Genomic DNA, 10,021 nt, shown 5'->3' with positions numbered 1-10,021 from the left:
AAAGCAACGTGTTCCTAAGAGGACAGTTGGACTAATTGGGAACTAGAGGGATTTTGGGTGTGCTCAGGGGATGGGATTGCACCACCCATGACAGCCAAAGAGGATTTCACATGCAGATCAGGGTTTGTGCTCAAGGATCACTCCCAGAATGGGAGGGTGGTGGAGGGATCTCACCAAGCCAAACCTGATGCACAAAGGAGGCCCAGGTCCCAGGCCAGGCTCCTTGGAGCAAAACACACCATCTACCATCGTTACTCCAAGGGTGCCAAGGCCCTGGCACAGGCTGTCCAGGGAAACTGTGGCTACCTCATCCCTGGAAATGTCCAAGGCCAGGTTGGGCAGGCTTGGTGCAACCTGATCTAGTGGAAGGTGTCCCTGCCCATGGCAGGGGGTGGAACAAGATGAGCTTTAAGGTCCCTCCCAACCCATGATCTACAGTAGCCCGAGGTGAAAGCCAGGCTCCAGCCACCTGCCCTTTCTACACCCCAGACCCGGTTGGTCCCATCTCTGTGGCACATTCCAGAAGAGACAGAGTGTGACGGAGGGCACAGCACCAGGAAACGCACGGACAGACCCCAGGGAACATGCCAAGGGCACCCCACCCTTTATTTCTCCTTGCAGATGGTTCAGAGGCAAACACAGATCACACCAAGGGCAATGAGCAGGGCCATGTGGAGAGAACAATATTGCTCATCCCATGCTGGATGAAAGCCTGTCCACAGAAAAGCATGGAATGAGCAAGCCAAGGACTTGGCCTTCTGCTCTTTGCAGTTCCCTGGGTTTATCTGCAGGAACTCTACCCTCGGGCCTGCACCTGCCCCAGTGCTCCTTCACAGGGCCATGGGATGGGCATTCTGGTGAAGAGCATCCTGGAGAACTGGCTCAACAGCAGGGGATTAGATCTGGGAGTTAAAATCCAGGTGCTGGCAGGGGAGTGCTCTGTCAGGAACACGGTGACAGGCAGACAAGGCCTCCCCATGTAATTTCTCTGACACTAATTCTGCTCTGCCTTGTCTCACCTCAGCCACTGCCAGTGGACAGAGCCCAGAGTGTCCAGCAGCATGTTTTGGTGTGAGTTTGTGTGTGTGTGAGCCAACACCAGCCCACCTTTGTTTCCCAACCACCCCCCTTGGCCAGGAAAGGCAGGTGGGGCAGGCTCAGGCCCACCCTGGATCTGTGACAGCCCCAGGCACGTCTGAACACCCAAGCCAGGTTCCTGAGCAGATCCATCCTCATCTGGGGCATCCCAGCCCCAAACCAGATGAGCCCACCCAGAACCAAGTACAGCCCTCGGTGTCCCACACACACAGATGCTGATGGGACAGGCAGGACCCCTTTGGAATTGCCCTTTGGAATTCCTCCTCCTGGCTCATGCCCATACCAAGAACTCATCACAGGGTCACCCATGTGCCAGGGGAAGGTGGGGCTGGAGGGGCTGGAGGAGACAAGGCAGAGCTGGGATGTGGTGTCAGCAGGAAGCGGCTCCCACGGGGCTTCAGGGCCTGGGATCTGGGTGCGAGGGAGCAGATTCTTGTGTCGTCCTAAAATAAAATTGTGCGTTTCCTCGAGCTGAATGTCTCTGCTTTTCCTGCCTAGGATTCCTGAGGAACCACTTCCATCAGCTTCTGGCACAGGACTGTCGCAGAGACTGGGGAGGAAAGCAAAGGAAAGGTCAGGGATCACACGCAGGGGCCCAACATAAATCTTGGTCTGGGCTCATGAGAGAAGGTCTGACCCATTTGCCTTCCAATTTAAGGCTTGAAATAACCCACAGGATACTTCCCACTCATTCCTAGAATTCCAACATGTAACAGAGGGAGCTCTGGTCTTGCAGCAAGGATGCTCCAGGAGAGGCTCTGGGACTCTGGACACCAGTTTCTACTTGCACAGTGATATGGTAACTCATTTTGGATGGCGGAAGAGTGAGCAGCCAAAACTGCTCAGGAACGGGCATGGAAAATCCAAGGTGAAGCTTTTACTTCCAATTTTGTAATCCATGTGAGCCCATGGCCTCTTGGAAGGACAAACCCACCTAAATCCACCTGTCCTGCCCACAGGGCAGAGGCCACTGCCTGGCCCAGGGCAGGTGGGAGTAAAGGGACCATTTCAGGTACAGGTTTGCCCAGGAAAAGGTGTTAAACTGAAGGAACTTTATTTTTCCACCCATTAGTGTTGGTGGCCGATATCCAAACACTCCTCTGCTCCCTGCTGCTCCTGTGTTTGGAGATCACAACATACTCCTGCCTGGTAAAACTAACTCTAAATACAACCAGGTCAGACTCAAATCAGTTGGAGGTGCTCAAATTATCTGCAATATATCAATAAATACGGGTTTAAAGGTCATATGTTTCTAACTGGATGTTTGCAGGATTATCATTCTCTGTTCCCAGAATATTTTCTATATTTTCTTTACAAGCCTCTGGTGGAGAAAAACAACGAATATGGTAATTTGCCACCCAGGCACTGCAAAAATGGCTTTTCCAGGAACTGAGCCTAATATTCAGGATAAAAAGTGAGTGTGGGAGAGGGAAACAGAAACAGGGAAAAAAAGAATAAGGAGTGCTGAGCACTGCTCTGAAAGCCTTTTTCTTCCTCATAAAACACCCAGCTAAGGCTGGGCACTTCTCCTTGTCTGCTTTTCTAGGTCAGCCCGTTGTAGGAGAGCCGGGAGGCAGCTGGTGGAGTTCAGTTACTTGGACAACATGGATTGACTTTCTGGATTCAGTTGTTCAGGCAGAGGTTCCATGTGCCAAGCACAGTCTCTCCATCCCTAAACACACCGTGGGGCAGTGTCAGCTGTTGGAAAACCTTAGAGCAGATACCTTAAAAATAAACCTCCTAAGAGAACACATCCAGGGGACTTTCCCCTCCCTCTGCTCCGCTGCCACAGTGTGATGCCAAGGAAAGCTGTGCCTGGATCTGAAATGTTAGCACTGGCTAAACCATGGATTGGGATTGATTGTGAATTTTCAGCAGTCAAACAGAGGCCAGCTGTGCTCAATTCCTCCTTTTCCCTTCCTACACCACTGTAAAGGGATTCTCTGCTGAGCAAAGGCTTGGCTCTGGGCTTTTCCAGGAGGAAGAGCAACGTGCTCAGGGAATTACACTCTGCTGAGTAATAACAACCTGTTTTCCACATGGTATTTGTCCCAGACTTTGCAATTATTGAAAGTCAGGGTGCATTTTGGGTGCTTGATAGACATGGTAATCATCAGGTTAAAATTGTCATCATTAAAAAATGGATCAGAGCCAAGACTTTGGAATCTCCTCCACAGGAAGGAGAGCCAGCGCTCCCAGCTGTAGGAGGTAACTGGGAAACTGTTCTTTTTGGAGCAAGAACTGCACCCTTGCTCCTGACTGCGGGTACTTACAGATGCCTTGGAGAACCCACTTGGGCTTGTTTTGCCACCAGACCCCAAAGAAGTAAAAAGGGATCCCACTGAAGATGATGGCGAAGCCGATGGCACATTCCTTCGGCGTCATCCAGAAGGAAACAGCGATGAGGAACAGGCAGGCCAGGATGAAGAAAATGGGCAGGCAGATGTTCACCTGAGCAGGGACCAAGGAACAGGTCAGGAGATGTGTCGGGGAACAGGGCACACTTTCCAGGGAAGTTTATCCAGCTGTACAGCCCAGGGAGGGACAGAGTTCACATTCCGCCACGGCCAGGAGCCAGGAGCCTTTCTCAGCACCTCTCTGGATCCCAGTTCCATATTTCCATGATGCCTTATACAAAGCACCTGCACCAACAGCCCCAGCTTCAGCAGCAGCCATAGCACAGGCCATGGCATCCTCAGGGCTGTTCCTCAGGGGATTCTGAGCAGGGCACCCACTAAGGAAACACCCCACAAAGAGTCACTTTGGGAAGGCACCAGCACAGGCCTGGGAGTTTGTCTCTCTCTGGGTGTTGTTGCCTGGCAGAGACACGATTGTGCTGAGGGATGAGTGGGAAACATGCCCTGAAGGCCATCAGACACACCGGGGTGACACGATCTTGGCCTCCTCCCAGATGGGCCACGGAGCTGCCAAGCTGGCCAAGGACACAGGGAACAAAGCTCCCAGTGCAGGGGCTGCTTTAGCAGAGAACTATTTTAGGGGAAGTCCCTGATGGTACAGAGTGTTTCACTGAGAGCCACAGCCTGGGATCTGTCCTGGGGAGTGTGTTAGTCACGGAGAGCTTCCCGCTGTGTTATCCCACCACAACATCCCGTGTCCCTGACACCCGGAGCTCCTTCATTCTGTTGTCCCCACGGCCACGGCAGCTCTTTGTCCTTCTGCACCAACTCCCATTCAGCAGCAGGAACATCTCCATTAGCTGAAACCCCACATCTTCCTGCAATCCCAGTCCCACTCCCACGCAGGAGGAGCAGCTGAGCCTTCCCAGGTGCTGAGAAGGGACTCAGGGAGGACCCACCTCCCATTTCCCACCATTCTCACCTTGATGGGCCTCTCCAGCTCTGGCTTCTTGTACCGCAGCCACATCATCCCAATGATGGCCAGAGCCACACACAGCCAGTTGAAGAAGCTGAAGAAGTTGATGACTGAGAAGATGTCGTTGGAGAAGGCGTAGAGCAGGGTCATGACACACTGAACCCAGGGAAAAAGCCATTAGCAAAGGGAGGAGGCAAACCCATGTATGATACAACACTAAACAAAGGGATTTTAGAAGAACTGCCTGCCAGGAGAAGGATCATGTTAATTAATTTTTACTTTTTTAAGCTATTTTCAATTGGTGCCTGGAATGATTGCATAGAATCATGGAATGCTTTGGGTTGGAAGGACCTTAAAGCCCATCTCATTCCACTCCCCTGCCATGGGCAAAGACACCTTCCACTAGATCAGGTTGTTCCAAGCCCCATCCAGCCTGGCCTTGGACACTTCCAGGGATGAGGAGAATTCAAACCAGAAGTGGTCTATGAGGATATGATGAGAAGGGTCATTCTCCTGTAGGTGGATGTAGGAATGGCTGTGACTGGAGGTGGGAGCCCCCCTCCAACCCCTCTGATGGGATCCCACCCCCAGCCCTTCCTGCCCAGCCCAGCCCTGGGTGTTACCGTGAACACGAGGGATGGCAAAGGAGTGAGGAGCCTGGGGTGGATCATGGACAGGATTGAAGGCAAGTGTCCCTCTCGGGATCCCACGAAGAACAGCCTGGAGGGGGACACAGAGCAGTTACACCCCTGCAGCCCCAGCTGGGCTTTGTCTGCAGCACAAAACAGGGACAGCCCGAGCTCAGCCCAGACCGAGGCAGCAGGACTGAAATACCAATCCCTGACTTAGAAGGGAGGCTGGAGATGGACAAAGAATGCAGGAGAGATGTATTTATCTCCATTCCAGAGACAGCCATTAAGTGACTTTCCTAAGACAACCCAGGAGATGTGTCAGAGCCAGAACCATCTCAGTCCCTGTCCTGACTTGTCCTTTCTCTCCTTCCTGGAGGGATTCTCGGCCCTGAAGTTTCACAACTTTCTGCTTTCCATTAAAGCCACTTTCCCATCATCGCCGAGCCTGTGTCTGTTTCTGTTTTGTTGACTTTAACAGCACTTTGCCTGAGGAACAGAAGATTAAGACCACTGGAAGGTTTCCTTTAATCTGGGTATGGTTTTAAAGGCTGACTTTTTTTCCCCCTGCATTCCCCACATGGTCTCCAGACCCTTCAGACTTTGTGTCTGCCCACAGCCACTCTCTGGGGGACAACTCCAAAAGAAGAGGAACTAAGCACAGCTTGTAAACAAAACCCACAGGATTGAGCAACAAACCTACCGGGAAGAAGTGAAGAGAGATCCATTGACTGACCCAAAGCATGACAGGCCAACAAAGACAGGGATGATCCAGGACATGACACCAAGGTGGTAGTTCCCAAAATCCTAAATGGGGGACAACAAGAGACATTTCATACCCAGAATGTCCAAAAGAACTCACAGCTGCCTGCAAAGGCTTAATCTTTGCAGAAATCTGAGCGAAGGACACGGCTTAGTGCTGAAGCTGTTACAGAGTTTTCCATATTGCCATTTGCTGCTCCTCTTTCCTGCAAAAGCATATTGTGGAACTGCTAAACTAAAGCAGCAGCCAGCCCTTCCCTCGGGGTCAGGACACACCATTTATCAGAACAGCCATCGGGAAGTTCAAGATCAAACGGAAACTGAGGAGCCTCAAACACGGAGCTGCTGCCAAGTGCTGAGTCAGGACCTGGGACACAGCCCTGGGGACATGGAGTGTCCTGGAGCTGCAGTTTTTTGTCACAGACTGACCCTGTGCTTCTCCACTGTGGTTTTACTCCAATTTATATTGATTTCCAGCCTTTGCTGTGATATTGATTTTCAGCCTTGCAAAGGCTCGTGGCTGCAGCAATGGACACAACTACAGCAACATCCCTGGAAGTGTCCAAGGCCAGGTTGGACGGGGCTTGGAGCAACCTGGTTTAGTGGAAGGTGTCTCTGCCCATGGCAGGGAGTTGGAACATGATGATCTTTCAGGTTCCTTCCAGCTCAAACCTTCTATTATTCATGCAACACAGGCTGCACCCCCAAAAACTCAGCACCACATCACTGTGGGCTGGAGCAGGGGCTTGGTGCCAACCCAGAGGATGGAGCACTGTCACCTGAGTGGCCCAAACCAGCTCATCCTGGGCTGGGAGATTCCCTTTGAAGCCTTGAACAATCCTGGTCACGCTGTTTGGAAGGTCTGCTCCTGAAACAACCAGGATTTCTGACCGCCGTGGCATTTTAATTAATAGAAGTATTATTTATCTCTCTCAATTAAAACAAGGAAGATACAGAGAGAAAACAATCTAGTTCAGTAATGACTGAATGACCTTTCCCCATGAATATTATGCTCTGGTAACTGATGAGAAGTCACAAGGCCAGCAGCCACCTTCCCTATTTGGGAACTAAGAGCAGCACTAACTGCTGCCCACCCTCGCTGTCTGCCATTAATCCCACTTGGTATCACACTGTTCTCCCCAGCTCCCATCACAGCTGCTCTTTATCTCCTGTTAAACATCAGGTTTTTTGTAAGCAGCCATGACCAGCCTGGAACAAAGCAGGAGATGTGAGCAGAGATTGCAAGTGTGATTTAACCTGCCCTGGAAAACAGTCCCGTCAGAGCAGCCCCATCTTACCACGGCCACGGCCTCAGATGTCAGCATCTCATTTGTGGACAGCGTGGTGAAATAGGCCAGGTTGGTCAGCACATAGACCAGAGTGACCACGGGCAGGGAGATGATGATGGCCAGGGGCAGGTTCCTAGGAAAAAACATACACTGTCATGGAGAAGTTCAGAGGAGGGAGCTGTTGATCCCAGGGATGCCGCCCTCCTGCGCTCGCTCAAGGTTTGCTTGAGCCCTTCTGCTCTTTGGCTCCTCAGCATGTCAGGTTTCCCAGCCACACTCTGCTCCCAGGGCAGAGGAGATGCCCATATGGGAATGAGCTGCCCAGGGAAGTGGTGGAATCCCTGGAGGTGTTCAAGAAACATGTGGGTGTGGCACTTGAGTTCATGGTTTAGTGGTGCTGCGTTGACAGTTGGACTTGGTGATCTTAAAGGTCTTTCCCAACCTTAACAACTCCACGATTCTCTGAACAGCCTGATGGAGAGGGAAGGATTATGGCAAGAGGGACTTTTTCCATGGAGAGGCTCTGGCTGCCTGAGCAGGAGTCCAAGATCACTGCAATGGCAATTAATTAAAAACACCCAGTGGCACTGAGTGGATTCTCTCCTGGGCAAAAGAGATTCACTTGTGCTGCTGGGTTTCCTGTGGGAGATGGGAAGCTCAGGGACCCAGCGGGCAGTTTTTAGCCTCTAACTCTGTGCAGATGGATGGGCTGAGGAAACTCAAGGAAAATGAGTCCAGACACAGCCTGAGTGAGTCTGTAAACTGGCTGTGCTGGTACAAATTTGCCTTTCCAAACAGTTTAACTTCATTTGCGAATGGAAACTGAAAAAGAAAACCCTGCTTGGTGCCACGTCTAATTGGTCCAGCGGAGCTCAAAGCCACAGGAGGAGAGTCAAATCCCATGACTGCATTCAGCAGACATGCAAAGAATTGCAAAATACAACCCCCCTTTTTCTAACTGTTTCTGAAGAAAAGGGAGTATCAAATCCTTCCCAGCACAAACGAATCACCAGCAGGGTCAGCCAGGAACGGGCTCTTTGCACAAGTGACCCCGAGACTCAGATCCCAGTGGCTCACAGGGACCATCCCACGAGCAAAAGGGATTTCTCAGCATTGTCCTGCTTTGCTGTGGCCCATCCTGAGCTCGCCAGGCCCCCGAGTAACCCCGAAAGGCACGAGCAGCACAGGAAGCAGCTGTTGCTCAACAGGATGGGAAGAGCACGGGACAAACGCATGGACAGCAGCACAAACCCTCTGCTGGGAGTTTATACAAGGCACTAATAAAGCCCTGAGTGCTTCTCCCTTGCCCATAACTCACAGAGGTGTCACGCCAAGGAAGCAGGGCTTTCCAGCAGCACTGATATTAGTGGGACAGGAAAGCAGCGTAAACAACAGCCCTTCTCCTACAGAGATTATAATTCTGCTTCCCTGATTCCAGGGAGGAAAAAGGCCATTAATTTATCTTGTCTTCTATTTCCCCAGATAAAGACCTTGGCTTCTAGGCTGATCAGCAACCCCTGTTACACACACGAGGAAGAGGCTTCCCCAAAATACAGGTCCTTCTCCCAGGGATGTCATCCCAGGACACACACCCACCTGTAGGGATTTATCATCTCTTCAGTCACAAAATTCAAGTAATTCCTGGAATTTAAAAAGAACAGGGGTTCATTCTGGTTAGTCCATGGAACATATAAAGCCCTGCAGTTTAACTCATCTGCACGGGGATTTCAGGAGGGGCACAGAGATGGCAGTGGGAACACTTGGGATGGCTGGTGCCTAATTCCAAGACCTACAGTACCAAACCTGCAAGGAGCAAGCCAGGGAGAGCTGAGAGCCTCTTCCAGTGCCTAAAGGAGCTCCAAGAGAACTGGAGAGGGACTTTGGACAAGGGCCCAGAGTGACAGAACAAGGGGGAATTGCTTCCCAGTGCCAGAGGGCAGGGTTAGATGGGATATTGGGAAGAAATCGTTCCTTATGAGGTGATGAGGCCCTGGCACAGGTTGCCCAGAGAAGCTGTGGCTGCCCCATCCCTGGAAGTGTTCAAGGTCAGGCTGGATGGGGTTTGGAGCAAGCTGGGATAGTGGAAGGTGTCCCTGCCCATGGCAGGGGGATGGAACAAGATGATCTTTAAGGTCCCTTCCAACCCAAACCATTCCATGATTCCATGATAAGGAGGCTGCAACTGGCCTGTTTTCACAGTAGATTGAGCAGCTCCTCCTGATTGCAGGTGCTCAAAGGAGCCCTCCAGGAGCTTCAGTTTGGTATTGAAATTGGTGTTGGGATTCAGTTCCCAAAGAAAAGAGAGAGAGGGAGAATCTTACCATCCTCCATAGGCAAAGAGGCCACTGTACAAAGCCAACACGATGTTCCCAACATCGACCTTCGTGCCCTCGAAGGAGTGCTCAGGAGTCAGGTTTGACACATCACCTGCAGGACACAGGAAAGGATCAATGATGGGCTGTGAACCCCAAGGGCCTCTGGGGAGGTTGAAACAGAGAAACCTGGAGGGAAAAGCTGCTCTTAGGATTAATTATCTTAATTATCATTCTGATGCATTTCAGGTTATGCTGAGAGCACGTGCCCATCTTCCTGTTGGGCTGATTCCTCCAGTCTTACAGTGCTTAATTCATCTGGATTGATAACGAGCCCCAAAATTATGTGCCTCAAGCAACTGGCCATGAGTGACTCCTCCAAACTTTCTCACACTGCAACGTGCCATCTCCGAGGTGATCTCCCAGATACCTTCTCCCTGGGAAGAAAACATTCTGGGGATCTTCCTGCTGGAAGATGCTTTGCAAACACAGATGTTGTCACATTGTCCTCTCAATTGAAGGCTGCTGGTGTTCGATAAAGCCCCAGGATTTCCTCCACTTCCACCAGCCACCCAATAAAGCAGAAACCCAGGATTTC

At 51.2% G+C, this 10,021-nt stretch overlaps 1 protein-coding gene across 1 annotated transcript in view; it reads right to left on the bottom strand.

The window, feature by feature from the left end:
- Positions 1-580: 580 nt before the first annotated feature.
- The window catches only part of SLC7A5 (solute carrier family 7 member 5), a 31,998-nt gene continuing 22,557 nt past the window's right edge, over positions 581-10,021 (bottom strand). Inside the window, exons 3-10 of the mRNA XM_027737882.2 lie at positions 9,433-9,538; positions 8,708-8,752; positions 7,121-7,244; positions 5,764-5,867; positions 5,055-5,151; positions 4,438-4,587; positions 3,372-3,549; positions 581-1,648 (exon numbers count right to left, since the gene is read on the bottom strand). Coding sequence (XP_027593683.1) covers positions 1,593-1,648; positions 3,372-3,549; positions 4,438-4,587; positions 5,055-5,151; positions 5,764-5,867; positions 7,121-7,244; positions 8,708-8,752; positions 9,433-9,538 — 860 coding nt within the window. The 3' untranslated portion in view covers positions 581-1,592. The remainder of the gene's footprint in view (positions 1,649-3,371; positions 3,550-4,437; positions 4,588-5,054; positions 5,152-5,763; positions 5,868-7,120; positions 7,245-8,707; positions 8,753-9,432; positions 9,539-10,021) is intronic.

This window comes from Pipra filicauda, unplaced genomic scaffold (assembly GCF_003945595.2).
Source record: "Pipra filicauda isolate LSUMZ 115617 unplaced genomic scaffold, ASM394559v2 scaffold415_size613988_pilon, whole genome shotgun sequence".
Classification (NCBI taxonomy): Eukaryota; Metazoa; Chordata; class Aves; order Passeriformes; family Pipridae; genus Pipra; species Pipra filicauda.
The sequence above is the reverse complement of the archived record's forward strand: the minus strand, read 5'-3'. Positions and strand labels throughout refer to the sequence as shown.